This window comes from Capra hircus, chromosome 13 (assembly GCF_001704415.2).
Source record: "Capra hircus breed San Clemente chromosome 13, ASM170441v1, whole genome shotgun sequence".
In the NCBI taxonomy this organism is placed as follows: Eukaryota; Metazoa; Chordata; class Mammalia; order Artiodactyla; family Bovidae; genus Capra; species Capra hircus.
The window spans coordinates 63563458-63580339 of NC_030820.1; the positions used below are offsets into that span (position 1 = coordinate 63563458).

Sequence of the window (16882 nt, forward strand, 5' to 3'; positions counted from 1 at the left end):
CACTCCAGCATGTCTGGCTCAAGATGAGTGATCACACCATCGAGGTTATCTGGGTCATGAAGATCTTTTTTGTATAGTTCTTCTGTGTATTCTTGCCACCTCTTCTTAATATCTTCTGCTTCTGTTAGGTCCTTACCATTTCTGTCCTTTACTGTGCCCATCTTTGCTTAAAATGTTCCCTTGGTACCTCTAATTTTTTGAAGAGAGCTCTGGTCTTTCCTATTCTATTGTTTTTCTTGCATTGATCACTGAGGAAGGCTTTCTTCTCTCTCCTTGCTATTCTTTGGAACTCTGCATTCAAATGTGTGTATCTTTCCTTTTCTCCTTTGCCTTTAGCTTCTCTTTCTCAGCTATTTATAAGGCCTCCTCAGATAACCATTCTGTCTTTTTGCATTTCTTTTTCTAGGGGATGGTCTTGATCCCTGCCTCCTGTACAAGGTCACTAACCTCTGTTTATAGTTCTTCAGGCACTCTATCAGATCTAATCCCTTGAATTTATTTGTCACTTCCACTGTATAATCATTAAGGGATGTGATTTAGGTCATACTTGAATGGTCCAGTGGTTTTCCCTATTTCTTCAATTTAAGTCTGAATTTGGCAATAAGGAGTTCATGATCTGAGCCACAGTCAGCTCTGAGTCTTGTTTTGCTGACTGTATACAGCTTCTCCATCTTTGGCTGCAAAGAATATAACCAATCTGATTTTGGTATTGACCATCTGGTGATGTCCATATGTAGAGTCTTCTCTTGTGTTTGTGGAAGAGGGTGTTTGCTATGACCAGTGCGTTCTCTTGGCAAAACTCTGTTAGCCTTTGCCCTGGTTCATTCTGTACTCCAAGGCCAAATTTGCCTGTTATTCCAGGTATCTCTTGACTTCCTACCTTTGCATTCCAGTCCCCTATAATGAAAAGGACATCTTTTTTGGGTGTTACTTCTAAAAGATCTTGAACATTTTCATAGAACCATTCAACCATCAACTGGCTGACGCATAGCCTTGAATTACTGTGATATTGAACAGTATCACAAAATCACTGCAGATGGTGACTGCAGCCATGAAATTAAAAGACGCTTGCTCCTTGGAAGAAAAGCTATGACCAACCTAGACAGCATATTAAAAAGCAGAGACATTACTTTGCCAACAAAGGTCTGTCTAGTCAAAGCTATGGTTTTTCCAGTAGTCATATATGGATGTGAGAGTCGGACTATAAAGAAAGCTGAGCGCCAAAGAACTGATGCTTTTGAACTGTGGTGTTGGAGAAGACTCTTGAGAGTCCCTTGGACTGCAAGGAGAACCAACCAATCTATCCTAAAGGAAATCAGTCCTCAATATTCATTGGAAGGACTGATGCTGAAGTTGAAACTCCAATACTTTGGCCACCTGATGCAAAGGACTGACTCATTGGAAAATGACCCTGACGCTGTGAAGGATTGAAGGCGGGAGGAGAAGGGGATGATAGAGAATGAAATGGTTGCATGGCATCACTGACTCAATGGACATGATTTTGAGTAAGCTTCAGGAGTTGGTGACAGACAGGGAAGCCTGGCGTGCTGCAGTCCATGGGATCACAAAGAGTTGGACATGACTGAGTGACTGAACTGAACTGAACAGTTATCTATGGAGTTGAGTATTTCTTCATCGGTTTTAGTCATTTATATCCCTTCTTCTGTGAATTCTCCCAACTGTTTTTACCTTTAATGAATTGTTCCATCATTAATTTCATTAAATATCTAATTATGTGGTACAAATGTGAAATGTAGAACTAAGAGTTGCAAATTTTATAACGGAACTAACTTTGTGTATACTGTTAATAGACATTACTAATATACTCAAAGAGTTAGAGTAGTTTGGAGACCTAACTAAAATAAAATTCTGGAAATATTTTAACAGATTAGAAATGTTACTTGTGACAGTCTCTATTTACAGCCGCCAACAATGGAAAATAACTTAGGTGTCCAGCAAAAGGGAAGGCCTGGGACCCCATGACAAGTATACCTGAGGAATGGAAGGGGAGGTGGGCTAGGGTGGGATGATAAAAGACTTTTACTTCTCATTTCATATGTTTGAACTTCTTTTATTTTTACGAAGTACTTGAACTACTCCTAAAACTTAAAAAAATTAAATTTAGATTTAAAGAAACTAACAAATAGGTGACCAATATCATACATGATTCATTTGAGACAAATAATAAAAGTAAAACAAAATTGTGCATACAGTATCACAAAAAAGTTTATAAAATTCACTTGACAGAAATCTGGAGTGACATAATAAAAAATTTTTTCTGTGGAATCAAAAACAGTGTGGCTGCCAAAGAGTTATACATACTTTTTAATATGATTTTTTCCCCCTCAAACAAAATCTTTTCATTGACCTAAGAAGTCTTATGAAAGGTGTTCAAATGATATACTTTACATTTTTGTGTGAGACTCCTATTGTACATACCTCAGAGGGCATGGCTTCAGTCTTTCTGCCTTTGTGCTTGGCTATTTTATTATTATTTTTTTAATGTCTGGGCATATCGTGTGGCATGTGAGATCTTATTTCCCTGACCAGGTATAGAACTTTCACCCCCTGCATTAGAAGTGAGGAGTCTTAAGCGCTGGACTGCCAGGGAAATTCCTCAGCTATTTTAAAGGTGACATTTCCAAAGACCAGCGTTCAATCCCTTCTGCCAGGTGGCAGCAGATAGTTCTTACTTTAATGGATACCAGGCACCTTGATAAATGAATCTACCTGAGATAGACACTCTGGAAACAGGAACTAAGGTGGGGGTGTCCACAAACAGCAAAGAGTCATTTCAAGTAATCTGACAGTAAGTTAAACTAAGCAACCTACAGAAAGACCACCACAACCACACCAAAAGAAGCAATGTCTTAAAAAGACCCAAGTCCTTCCATGTGCTACCCTAGACAAGGTAAACTCTAGGTAAAAGGCTCTATGTTTAACTTTTGAGTCTTTGTTCCCTAAGTGTGTAAACTATTCAGTAATAATGTAGGGAAACAAGGGCTCTCATACATTTCTTATGCCAGTATAAGTTGGTAAAACTCTTGAAGGCAATTTAGTGATAAATTTCAGAAATCCTAAGGAAGGTATATAGCCTATGACACAAAAATTCTATTTCTAGGACTCTATTTCTCTGGTAAGAAAATAATTGAACATGGGTGTGAAAATTACTGTTAGAAATTACATTACAGAATTAACTGTATGGGAATTCCCTGGCCGTCCAGTGGTTAGGACTCAGCACTTTCACTGCTGGGGGCAGGGTTTGATCCCTGGTTGGGGAACTATGCCTGGTGATGAAGCCAAAAAAATTTTTAAATAAAAAGAAGGAAAATTAACTGTAATACTATTTAAACAGCTGAAAACTGAAAACTATTAACTAGTATTTAATAGTAGAAGCTGGTTAAAGAATTTCTATTTATTGGTCAACACAATGGAACAGTAAGCAGCCATGAAAAATGACAGACTAAATGTTTATTGACATTTGCAGCAGGCCATATTTTTGGTGCCAATTCTTTATCCCTCCCTATGTCCAGGCTCTTTGCCATATAACTTTGCAGTGCGTTCCCACTGTGGATGGGGAAGTATCTACCCCTGAGCTCAGACATATGTTATGTCTGCATCATGTGATACAACCAGAAACTTCAAATGCTCAAGCCTCACAGTTGTGTCTCTGCCATCAGTATGAGAAGAATATACTTAAATTAGTCCCCTGGTCCATGAGGATGACAGACATGCGGAGAAGAGCCCAGCCTAGATTAGCCAACTACAGCTAGCTGTTGATGCATGAATGAGCCCCGATGAAACCAACAGACTGTCTAGCCACATCCAACCTATATCAGCTGACACCTAGCTGACTTACAGACATACGAGCGAAGTAAACGTTTACTGTTGTTTTAAGCCACTGAGTTTTGGAGTGCTTTGTCAAATAACATTTTTGTGGCAACAGTTAATTGATACATTTAAAAGTCTAAAAGGAAAATGGGGGGAAAATCTGGAAATATATACCTCTAATGTGAGTTTGAGTGAACTCCAGGAGTTGGTGATGGACAGGGAGGCCTGGCGTACTGAGGTGCATGGGGTCACAAAGAGTCGGACTGGAGAAGGAAATGGCAACCCACTCCAGTGTTCTTGCCTGGAGAATCCCAGGGACGGGGGAGCCTGATGGGCTGCCCGTCTATGGGGTCGCACAGAGTCAGACATGACTGAAGTGACTTAGCAGCAGCAAAGAGTTGGACACAACTGAGCAACTGAACTGAATGCTAATCAACAGAGGATGAGGCGGCTGGATGGCATCACCAACTCAATGAACATGAGTTTGAGCAAACTCTGCGAGACAGTGAAGGACAGGGAAGCCTGGCGTGCTGCAGTCCATGGGGTCTCAAAGAGTCGGACACGACTTAGAGACTGCACAAAAACAACAAATCACATGTATGTCATTTTTTCCTCCAAAAACCTCACTGAAATGACAATAAAGCACTAAAAATTGCCTTAAATCACAAAAAGCTGGAGAAGAGGTTATAGTAAAATAAATTTTAATAGTGGAAACATTAAAAGCAGGAAGAAGAAGGGACTTCCTTGGTGGTCTAGTGGTTAGGAATTTGCCTTGCAATGCAAGAGATTTGGGTTCCATCCTGGTCAGGGAACTAAGATCCCACATGCAGCAGAGCAATTAAGCCTGTGGGCCACAACTACTGAGCCTGCGTGCTCCTGAGCCCTTGGACCACAACTAGAGAACCTGGGTGCGGCAACAAAAGATCCCACATGAAGCAAAAAATATCCCACATGCCGCAACTAAAACCTGATGCAGTCAAACAAATCTTTTTAAAAATGAAACAATATTAAGATGCATTAACAAAAACTATTTTTTTAAAAAAGGAGGAGGAAGAGGGATAAATGAGCAATATGGAAGAGATTACAACTTAACAGCCTACAGAGATGAATACCAATAAAAATCAGGCCAACTCACCCCATTCTGAGAAATACAGCACCTTGAAGATATCAGATACTATGGTAGGTGGGATAAGTTACAGAGATGAAAATCAAACTGAAAGGTTTTGTACAGGCCAGCCAGAACCCCAGGTCTCATTTCAACTATGTGCAATCAGTCAGCTACCTCTACACAGCCTCACCCTTTATTCTACTCTACCCGTAGAGATTATAGTTCTGGAGAAAATTAACTAGAGGCACAGGTCAAGGGATATTAAGCACAGTAATAGGCTAAAGAGAAGTGTGGACTAAAGAGTAGTAATGAGATTACATAAAAATGTAAGAAAGAGAAAAACAAATACTGTATATGAACACATACATATGGAATTTAGAAAAAATGGTACTGATGAACCTATTTTACAAGGCAGGAATAACGTGGAGAATAGACTTGTGCACACAGCAGGGGAAGGAGAGGGTGGGACAAACTGAGAGAGTAACTGACATATATACAATACTGTGTGTAAAATAGATGGCTAGTGGGAAGCTTCTGTATAACACAGGGAGCTCAGCTTAGTGCTCTGTGATGACCTAGAGTGGTGGGCAGGAGGGAGGCTCAAGAAGGAGGGGGTATATGCATACTTATAGCTGATTCATCCCTGGAGTAGGAAACAGCAACCCACTCTAGTATTCTTGCCTGGAATATCCCATGGACAGAGGAGCCTGGCTGGCTACAGTCCATGGGGTCGCAAAGAGTTGGACAGGACTGAGTGACTGAGCACACACATAGCTGATTCATGTTATTGTACAGCAGAAACAACACTGTAAAGCAATTATCCTTCAATTAAAAAAAAATTTATGTATTTCAACCAGCCCCCTCCCCTGCTACTGCCCTCACAACTCCAGCAGTTGATCACATAAACCCCCACCCCACTGCAGTTCCAACCCTGTTACCCTTACGCAGGGAACTGGAAGATTCCTCTGTGGAAAAACTAAATACATTCAGAGGAAAAGAAAACCTATAAATGATGACATTTAGGGATCCCTCCATCAAAAAAAGTCAGCCAACTGTCTGATCTTGCTACAGTGAGAGTGATCCATCAACAAGTCTTGCCCATGTACACAGTCTCAAATCGACAAGTTAGTATAATATCCTTAATTAATAAGCAGACAGCTAAGGATCACTATAAATAAGAGAAAATCTCCCCACATGAAAGACAGAGCTCAAGATAAACAGGAAAAAAAAATAGGCAGCCATGGGTGGAGGGAAAGGAGGCGAGTCCAGGAAGACAAAGGGATCATGGTTAGAACAAACGGAAACTAAAAACAAAAACAAAACCAAGAAAACTCAGCTTAGAGAGGACACTGTGCAACAAAATAAGAATGATGCCTCAGAGAAACAACTGGAGACCCACAAAGAACTTAAAAGTATAAAATAAAAATTAAAAATTCCATATAAGAGGCAAAAGATAAAACCAAGGAAGTATTCCAGAAAAAAGAGGAAGTAAAAATGATGGGAAAAATCAACAGAAAATAAAACATGCAAATTAGATCAAAGCAGGGGGCCTGGGTTCGATCCTTGGTCAGGAACTAAGATCCCACATGCTGTAAGACCTCACATGCCACAATCGAAGAGTTCACATGCTGCAACGGAGATGGATGATCCTGCATGCTACAACTAAATAAATAAATAAAAGCAATTTAAAAAAAAACAAACAATAGATTCTCAATGTAGAGGAAGCAGTCTTCTTTCAGAAGAAGATGCCATCGAGACTTTCACAGCTAGAGAGGAGAAGTCAATGCCTGGTTTCAAAGGACAAGCTGATTCTTTTCTGTAGGGCTAATTTTTTTTTTTAATCAATAAACTATGTTTAAATTAAGCTATGTACATCGTTTTAGATATAATGTTATTGCATACTTAACAGAATATAGTATAATGTAGACATGACTTTTATAGGTACTAGGAAACCAAAAAATTCCTGACTCACTTGATTGCAATATTTGCTTTACTGCTGTGATCTGGAACCAAACCCACAATATCCCTGAGGCATGTCTGTATTATTGGGCACTTGAAAGATCTAGCAGAGCAACTGGGGGAAAAAACAGTGAGTGGTACAAAAGGACTAAGCGCAACAAAAACAAGCAAAAACTCCACAATTTAAAAAAAAAAAAAAAAGGTTGTACAAATAGAAAAAATAACCATAGTTACTACTTTTCCCCGTAGTGAATAATACCTATACTGTCATAAAATATAGGTACTAACTACTGATTTAATCAAAGCTGTGAAGGACTTCCCTGGTGGTCCAGTGGTTAAGATTCCACTTTTCCACTGCAGGTAGCACCAGCAAAGAAACAGGTATCAAAGAGCTAAAATGTTATCTCCCATAATGAGAATCAGCAATAGATAATGAATGTCTAAAATTCATAATTCATCAAACAGCAACACTAGGTCTTATTTACAAACATGGAAATAGATACTAGCAAAAAAAATTAGCTCCTTCAAAGAACTTTAACTAGGGATAGGAAGAAGGAGGCACAGTGCTGGTGTTCTCATTGTAAGCTTTTTAGAATTTTCTCATTTTTGTTCAAACTATGTTAACAGTGACTCTCTGAGTGGTAGAATCAGGGTGTTTTAATTTTTTCTCTTGGCTTATCTGAAATTTCTAAAATAATATTATACTACTTGTGTATTTTTAAAAAATCTTTTTGAATGCTGTTTTTTGTTTTTAATCCACTGCATAAGTGTTACAAAAAACCCTGCACAAATCAGGAACTGAGGTTTGTTCTCTCCTTTGGGGCCTTACCTTTCATTGTAGCCAAAATGAAGAAAGCAATGAGGGTGTTGTTGATGGCGCAGGTAGACTTGGCAACACAAGACAAGATCGTGTAGGGATTTAAAAGATAGCTGGAGAAAAACACACATATATGACATTAGTGATCCTGGTCAAAGGACCAGGGAGGCCTGGCCACCACAGACAGAAAGTTCTTGAAGCTTACTAAAAGCATACTTAAGGGAAGGCAACATCTTAGAAATGAGTTCTCCTAAGTAAAAGAGGATGGAGTAGGGTTGCGGCCAGTGAATAAAAGGCACTGAACATTTACTGCTTATTCGTTGCCATGTGTTTTATAGGAAAACCATCATATTTCATCATCACAGAGATTCTAGAAACCAGCAATAACACTACTCTCATTTTGCAGATGAGAAAACCAAAACTCACTGGTTAAGTAACAAGCTTAAGGTTTTACAAGCTAATAAATACATTCAAAATCACATCTTTCTGGCTCTAAAGCCTATATTTTCTATTACTTCAGGCTTCAAAAAGTATAAAAGTTCTACTAATTCCCACAGAGCCATATATTTTAGGAATGGCTACACTTGTCTCTGAAAAACAGGAAACTACTTTTTCCTTAATCAGGTTCCTAAACTCTAACACAGGTTACCCCCATTCAAGAGGTAAGAGTGGCTTAAGTTTAGTCTTCTTGGCAGTCAAGCTACATCCACCAAGCCAGACCCAAAGGATAGAATAAGTGTCTGCTGAATTCAACAATAGGAGACTAGGAGAGTCGCACACAAGCTAGTGGCCACTGAACTTCACAGGACAGCTTGAACTTCCACTGGCAAGGAATTAAACCGAAACAGTCTTTTCCTGAGGTGGGAAGGAATGAACTGAAAAAAATGAATTTGTAACAATGAACAGGGAAATCTTAACACAGTCATAATTGTATTTTTATTTATTTTTATCTTGCTTCCACAAAAGATCTGAAGTAGCTCAAATGAGAACAGATGATAAAAGTGAGAGCAAAATTGAAATAAAAATAAAGAATTAAGACCAGGAAAAACATAAAAAGGAAAAAGCCAAGATCAGGGAAAGAAGAACAATAGCTCTTCTACAGCATTGTAATAATCAGCTTTAAATCTGGCTCTGAGGAGTTTCCTGGCAGACACAGTGAAAAGGGAGAACAGTTACATAATTCTGATGATCAGATAGGAAGAAACATACCAGTGTCTCCGGAAGAGATTATAATTATTACTCACAAATAAAGACCTTAAATCCAATACCTCTCAGAGCTGTAAGTTATCAATTCTAAAGCCAACAGCCCAGAAATTGTTAATTTTTTTTCTAGCAATTATAGATAGATTTGTTACACAACCTTTAAGGAAATGACTGCTGCTATAACAAAACCACCCCCGAGTCCATAAGGCATTTGTAATGCTGCCAAACCTCTATTAGGTAGTTCCCACCAATATTTCTGAAATACAGATATGAACTGACACCTCAAATGTGCTTGGTGGGAGGGAGAAAAATGCCATTTCTAAATAGCAGGTGATGTTCAAGAAGCAGCTACACAGCCACCTATCTGGAATACTGAATAGGAGAGTCACACACAAAGCAGAGGGTTGAATAAACTGTCCTCATAAGACCCCTTCTAAATCTGACATTCTAAGGTCATGTCTTTCCATGAGGAAACTGGTCTGCCTTGTTTACTGTGTATCCTTAGGAACAAGTATATTATTAACATTTACCATCAGTTGACTGAATAATTATTCCCATTTGCCTATCTCAGCAACATAAACAGGAATAACCTGAAAGAATTAAAAGTTACAGGCAGCACTGGTACCCCTAGAGAATTCTTTCACAGAACCGCAGTTCAGTAAGTTCTACTCTCCCATGTTCGTCAGCTAGGATGGGTCTGTTTAGCCCTTTAGTTCAGTTTTCTGAACTACAAATGGGGGAGTAAATTCTACATGAGACATAGGAGTTGCTTGGAATAACAGCTGCATAAAGACCAGAATTTTCTGCGACCCATATATTACAACTGAAAAATTTTTTGTTGTTATTATTTTTAGAAATACTGGTTACATGGAGGCTGGAACCCAGATCAGCACTGAGTGAAAAAGCATCTGTGAAGGGCTGATTGTGCGTGTGCCTGTGTGAGGCTTTGTCCCAACAGAGACAGAATGGCTCTGTCTCTTTTCCTGGCCAGAACCCCAGCTGTGCAACAGAACTATAGCAAACACTTGATGACTAAGACTCCAAATCTCCGAAAATACAACAAACAACATGAGAAAGTCTCATCAGATTTTCCTTGCATTTGTTGGCACTGAGCCCCGTTTGGTCAGAGGATACTTACAACATGGCCACTTTCAGAGGGATGTAACGCATTTCCATAGGGGTTCGGATGAGTTCGGCCACATCGGGGGCATATTGGTCTAGTTCTAGGAGAAGTTTCTGCTTTTTAAACTGAAAAAAAAAAAAAAAGACAAAACATGAAACAAGTAGTAACTTCCCACTGATTTTAGATTGAAGACAAAAGTCCTTCCATGGCCCATGTGGCCTGCCTTGCTTGGCCCTACTTCTCCAGCCTCAGCTCACACCCACTTCCCACACCTCTCACTTTCTGGGTTCCAGCACCATGAACATGCCACCCTTCTCCTGTTCCCAGGCCTCTGTATTTAACCTGGAACAACCTCTTCTTCTCTCTTCCCAGTTAACTCCCACACAGTCTTTGAGCTCCCAGTTAAATCATCACTTCCTCAGGAAGACACACTCTCCACCACCCTAACTGTAAAAATCTCATAACAGCGTTTACGGTTAGAACTTTTTTATTAATTTATGTGACTGACTAACATCTTTCTCCTTCAGCAGACTATAAGTTCCACGAAGGCAGGGACCATGTTTATTTGCCAATACCTGGCACAGTGAGCAAACAATAACTATTGAATGGCTGACTGAATGATTGAATGGCAATTTTTAGTCATTTTTTAAAGATATCATCAGTTGCCCAAGGATTTTAAAGTTTCATCAAAGTGAAATATTTTCATACGAAATGGAATGACCCCCCCTGAATGTCACAATGTCCTGGGTTTTCTTCTGTGCTATCCTCTTTGAAGTTGTTTATATATGTGTGTGTGTATATATGTATATATATATGTGTATATATATGTATGTGTATATATATATCTTTTGGCTGGCATACATGCTCTTTGATTTTCATTGCAGCATGCGAACTCTTAGTTGTGGTTTGTGGGAACTAGTTCCCCAACCAGGGACTGAACTTGCACCCCCTGCATTATGAGCTCACAGTCTTGGCCACTGGACCACCAGCAAAGTCCCGTGAAGTTTTTGACTTCCACAGAGGAAGTGGGAAATGACCATGATGAAGAGAAGGAGAAGGGCTGGGTGTGGCTGGGCAGCTGGATAGTTAAGAGGCAGTGAGATGGAGGTGGAAAGCTCTCGCCTTCCCTTGTGTGTGTCCCAACAAGTTCATGTGTGTGTTCTAGAATGAAAAAAAATTAGGCAACCCTATAAGCAAACATGGGTCAAACTACAGACAGAAAAAGCCTCTGAGGGACTTCCCTCGTGGTCCAGTGGCTAAGATTCTGACTTCCCAATGCAGAGGGCCCGAGTTCGATCCCTGGTCAGGGAACTAGATCCCACATGCCGCAACTAAGACCTGGTGCAGGCAAATAAGTAAATAAATATTAAAAAGAAAAAGAAAAAAGCCTCCGAACCCCAAATGGGTACCCCTGCTGAGCTAATGATCTTAGTATAAAATCAATGCTGTAACCTATTATAAAACAGTAATTCAGAGAAGCCAAAGTAGTGTGTGATTAAAGATTTAAGGATGAAAACACAGATGGCAACAGAAAATACACTGTGTTATACTACTTACATAAAGTTACAAGCATGCAAAATAATACTATATAGTATTTAGGGATATTTACAAACGCAGAAAAAGTTAGGACCATGTGTGGAAATGATAAAACACCAAAATCAGAACAGTGGTAACTGGTGAGAAGGGGAGTAAGGAGATGGAAGTATCAGAGACTCAACTACATGTGAAATATTTTACATTTTAAGCTGAAGTAGGTTCAGAGTATGTAATATTTTTTACATGTTTTTTCATGTATTGGATATTTAAATTTTAAAATTAAAAAAAAATTTAAAGAGCCATCTTTCAGTTCAAAAGAAAATCTCAGGATCATCACAGGAACACAGGTAACCCCAGATTTCCTGCACAGGTTCAGGCTGAGGCTTAATCAGAAAACCTGAACAAACTTCAAAAGCCTCCCTTTGATCATCTCTGGGAGTCCAAGTTAAGTGGTAGGAATTATCATCAGTAGGATTTATGCTGCCATTCACAGCTGGGGTTATTTAATTTAAAGGGCAAAATATAAACTAAGGTGCTTTTATCAGAGAAGGGGGCTGGCTCAGCAAACAAAGCCTTTCATGAAGACAGCTGCAGCAGGGGTGGAAGGACGGAGGCCCCGCTAGCTGGGGTTCTGGAGTTCAACTGCAAAAAGAAGGCCACCTGGAGGGCAAAAGAGCCACAAAGACAGGCTATTAAAAGGAAATAGGGAGTTCACCCAGGAGCAGCCGGAGAGACAGGTGGGAATGCAGGCCCACTCCCCAGGCTGGAAGCCAGCCAGCAGGACAGTTAAAGAGAGGAGGCAGTTAAACAGGGATGTGGAGGCCCCGGGCAAAGGTGACAAGTGCCAAAAAGGAAAGAAGACTTCCGTGTCACCCCAACCTTCCAAAATACTTTAAAACAGAAAGATTTTATGCAAGGAGAGTCTCCACTAGAGAAGGGTAGTCAGGTCATCAGTCCTCAGACACTCTGCTGACTCTCTTTTCGTCTCCCCTAATCTCACCAGCACAGCTGCCATTATGCCTGGCCTCAGAGGCTCAATATTGACTCAGAGCCCTGATGCACAGACAAAATTCCTTTAAAACATCCCCATGCATCCCAGTTAGAGAAAGAAGAGTGGCTAAGAATATGAGGAAAACTAAACACACACCAAGAAAATATTAGAAGTATAAAAATAAATGGGAGTAAGGAGTACAATTTAAAATCCAAAGATAAGTATCAGTATATTTCTAGATATATTCAACAGCCACAACAATGAGATATACAGCTATCACAGGAGAGATTAAAAGTGACCTAAAAATTAACTACCTGAATGTGTTACCTTTGTAATCATGAATCAGCTTCTCTATATACTTCAGCAGAATATTCTGCTGAATTTTAATATAATTAAAAATTATATTTTTCTGAATTTAAAAATCTCCAGGGTAGAGTTTTCCTTCCCTTTTACCCAGTACTCCATGCAGCCATTTCCTTGTCCCTTGGAAAACTGGTCTTTTCAAGGACATAATTCCCCTACTCCAAATAGAGAGCTTTTTCTAATCACTGAAGCTGTGTCTACACACTTTTGCATCCCCAAAATCTAGGGTGGAGGGTAGGGAATGAATCGTCCACCCCTACTACATCTTTAACTGTTAGTGTCAACACCTTTCAAATGCAGGAACCTACCCTTCAAATTCACAACCCTCTAAGCATATCAGAGGATGGAGGTTTTTATCACTCCCTATCAAACCACCTGCAGCTTTCTGACATGAATTCTGAATTCCAAATGAGCACAATCTCAGCAGAGGACAGACTAGACCAATTTTGCTTTTGTCAAGCGAGGCAGACGTAAAATGTCATGTGAACCAACTGGTCACAATCAATCAGCACCCATATTTCACGTGCTGAAGCTGGAGATGGGGGTGGGGATGCAGTCTTCCCTCTCTACCCTAGTTTTCCAGGATGCATCTGGGGGCAGATGGGCTTCCCTGGTGGCTCAGATGTTAAAGAATCTGCCTGCAGTGCAGGAGATCTGAGTTCGAGCCCTGGGTCAGGAAGATCCCCTGGAGAAGGGAACGGCTACCACTCTAGAGGAGCCTGGTGGGTTACAGTCCACGGGGTGACAAACAGTTGGACCCAACTGAGCGACTAACACTACTAATACTACTGCTATAACTTCACTAGCAGGGATTAAAAAGTCTCAAATTCCAGCTAGACCGAATTAAAACTATTGGCCCTCTAAATTAAAAGTATCTCTTTTACTGACACTAAAGCCTGACTTTGTTAGGAAACTCACTGAAATCTAGTTTCATCATTTCCCTATAAGCTTTTCCTCCCATTAAAAATTGTTTTAATTGGAGTATATGACAATTGGTCAGGAAAAAAAAGGAATACATATGATGTTAGCATCTCTAATCAGCTTTCATTAAAACACAAGAACACAGATGAACATCTGTTTCATCTAAGAACATTGTGTTCTTGTTCTTAGATGAAAGCTACCAACCCTCCCTTAGATAGTCACATATATCCCATATACATACAAACACACACACACACTGGTGAGTATAGACATGGATCTATTTTCTATTTTTTCCTCCAGTGTTTTATGTTGAAAACTTTCAAACTATAGAAATGTTGAAAGAACAATTCAATAAAACACCTACATCCACCAACTGTTAACACTTCCACATTTTATCTCTGCACACACAGACAAAAACACACACCAGATGCATTTTTTTCCAAAACTAGTTTAAATTAAGTCACAGATATCATGGCCCTTCACCCCTAAATATTTTAGCATGTAACTTCAAAGAACAAAGATTGGAGTTTACATACACAATCTATCTTGGGAGAAGAAAACAACTACTGCTATTTTATCTCTGAATTCCTCGGCTTAGAAATCTCATGCCCAGTCATTTCACCACTGGCCTTCCAGGGAATCCTGTTAAAGCACTCTGTATGTGTGTGTGCTGTCGTGTCTGACTCTTTGAGATCTCATGGAGTGTAGTCCTCCAGGCTCCTCTGTCCATGGAATTTTCCAGGCAAGAAGACTGGAGTGGGTTGCTATTTCCTCCTCCAAAGGATCTTCCCAAGTCTTTGGGAATGAGAGAACCCGAGTCTCCTGCATTGGCAGGTGAATTCTTTACCACTGAGTTACCCGGGAAGCCCTAAAGCACTCTACATTAGCCCCCAAATTTTTTCTGTTCTCTTCCAGCTTTCTTGATATATAATTGACACATAACATTATATAAACTTAAGGTACACATCATGGTATGAACTTAAGGCTATACATACATATTGCAAAATGATTATTACAATAAGGTTAGTTAACACGTCTATCACCTTGAATAATTATATGTGCAGGTGCGGGGGGATGAGAGTACATTTAAAGTCTATTCTCTTAGCAACTTTCAAGTAACAATATGATATCGTTAACTAGAGTTACTATGCTGCATAGTAGATCTCTGGAACATAATTATCTTGTATCTGGAAATTTGTACCCTTTGACCAACATCTCTCCATTTCCCCCACCCCCAGCCCCTGGCAACCACCAATATATTCTATCCTACAAATTCGACTTTTTTAGATTTCACATAGAAGTGAGATCACACAATATTTGTCTTTCTCTGACTTATTTTACTTAGCAAAATGTCCTCAAGGTTCATCCATGTTGTCACAAACGCTCCATTAGTTTAAGATGTATACTCCCTGGTCTTAGTGATATTTAGTTTCTAGAATGTATTTCTTAATTCTTTAAGGGGTGAAATCAAAGACTCCTTGAGCGCTGGTAAAAAATATGGACTTTCTTCTTGGAAAAAAAGCCATAATACACACACACACAATTTTTCACATTTTAAGGATGTCTGCTGCTGCTGCTGCTAAGTCACTTCAGTCGTGTCCGACTCTGTGCGACCCCATAGACGGGCAGCCCATCAGGCTCCCCCGTCCCTGGGATTCTCCAGGCAAGAACACTGGAGTGGGTTGCCATTTCCTTCTCCAGTGCATGAAGGTGAAAAGTGAAAGTGAAGTCGCTCAGTCGTGCCCAACCCTCAGCAACCTGATGGACTGCAGCCTACCAGGCTCCTCCATCTATGGGATTTTCCAAGCAAGAGTACCGGAGTGGGGTGCCAATGCCTTCTCCGTAAGGATGTCTGTAGACCTATTAAACCTGAAAATGGACTCCAAGTAAGAACCCTCAGTTTAGATATTTTAAAAATCTCTTTAAGGTCTTAAATTCCAGAATTTAACAAGTTTATGTTATTGATGACCAGTACACAGAAATGCAAACAGCTAATTCTGATTCTACTGCTTAATAACAGAAGTGAAAATGAACCATAAACAGACAATACCAATGGGATGCAGCCTTCACTCACTACAGTCTAAATCCTCTCAGTGGCTCCCAGCCAATCAATGAGGACTGCAGCCAATTTTTTTTTCCTTAGTTTTTTATTTTTTAAATTTTAAAATCTTTAATTCTTACATGCGTTCCCAAACATGAACCCCTCTCCTACTTCTCTCCCCATAACATCTCTCTGGGTCATCCCCATGCACCAGCCCCAAGCATGCTGTATCCTGCGTCAGACACAGACTGGCGATTCAATTCTTACATGATAGTATACATGTTAGAATGCCATTCTCCCAAATCATCCCACCCTCTCCCTCTCCCTCTGAGTCCAAAAGTCCGTTATACACATCTGTGTCTTTTTTCCTGTCTTGCATACAGGGTCGTCATTGCCATCTTCCTAAATTCCATATATATGTGTTAGTATACTGTATTGGTGTTTTTCTTTCTGGCTTACTTAAATAACTACATGAATAGTACACACGGTTAATCTGTTAACTCTCTCAGAACCTAGGAAAATGAGAATGGACCCAATACACAATTCCCCTGGGCTATTACATATGGCTTTTAACAGGCATTTAATACATGTCAAATTTTCCAATTAAGATTGTTCTATGCAGGGTAACAGAAACTATATTGAGAATCCAGTTTTACCTTGGACAGGCATAAGACAGTGAGTTAAAAGCTATACTCATTTCCCTTTAGAAAGAAACACTGGTGAAAGCAATGGAGGATTTTTAAGGGTCTTAATTAATGTAACAGCAATTCAACTCCATTTGCTCCAGAAAGTCTGAACTTGGATAGGTAAGTGAATACTAAGCCACAAAGATTAAGCTGACCTTTCTGTTAGTAATTAGTAAAGCCATCCTGTTGGTTTGTGTTTGGACATTCCAGGGATGATTGAACAAGCCAGAAGCTTCACTCCCACTTCTTAGGATTTTAAGGCAGTTGATCTTTCAGTACACGACCTTTGTCCCACCCACTGAC

The 16882-nt window shown here is 39.8% G+C and overlaps 1 protein-coding gene across 1 annotated transcript in view; it reads right to left on the reverse strand.

Annotated features, from left to right (window-relative positions):
• PIGU (phosphatidylinositol glycan anchor biosynthesis class U) overlaps positions 1–16882 on the reverse strand; it is a 93904-nt gene that overhangs the window by 62540 nt on the left and 14482 nt on the right. Inside the window, exons 5-6 of the mRNA XM_013968951.2 lie at positions 10057–10166; positions 7728–7828 (exon numbers count right to left, since the gene is read on the reverse strand). Of these exons, the coding sequence (XP_013824405.1) occupies positions 7728–7828; positions 10057–10166 (211 nt within the window). The remainder of the gene's footprint in view (positions 1–7727; positions 7829–10056; positions 10167–16882) is intronic.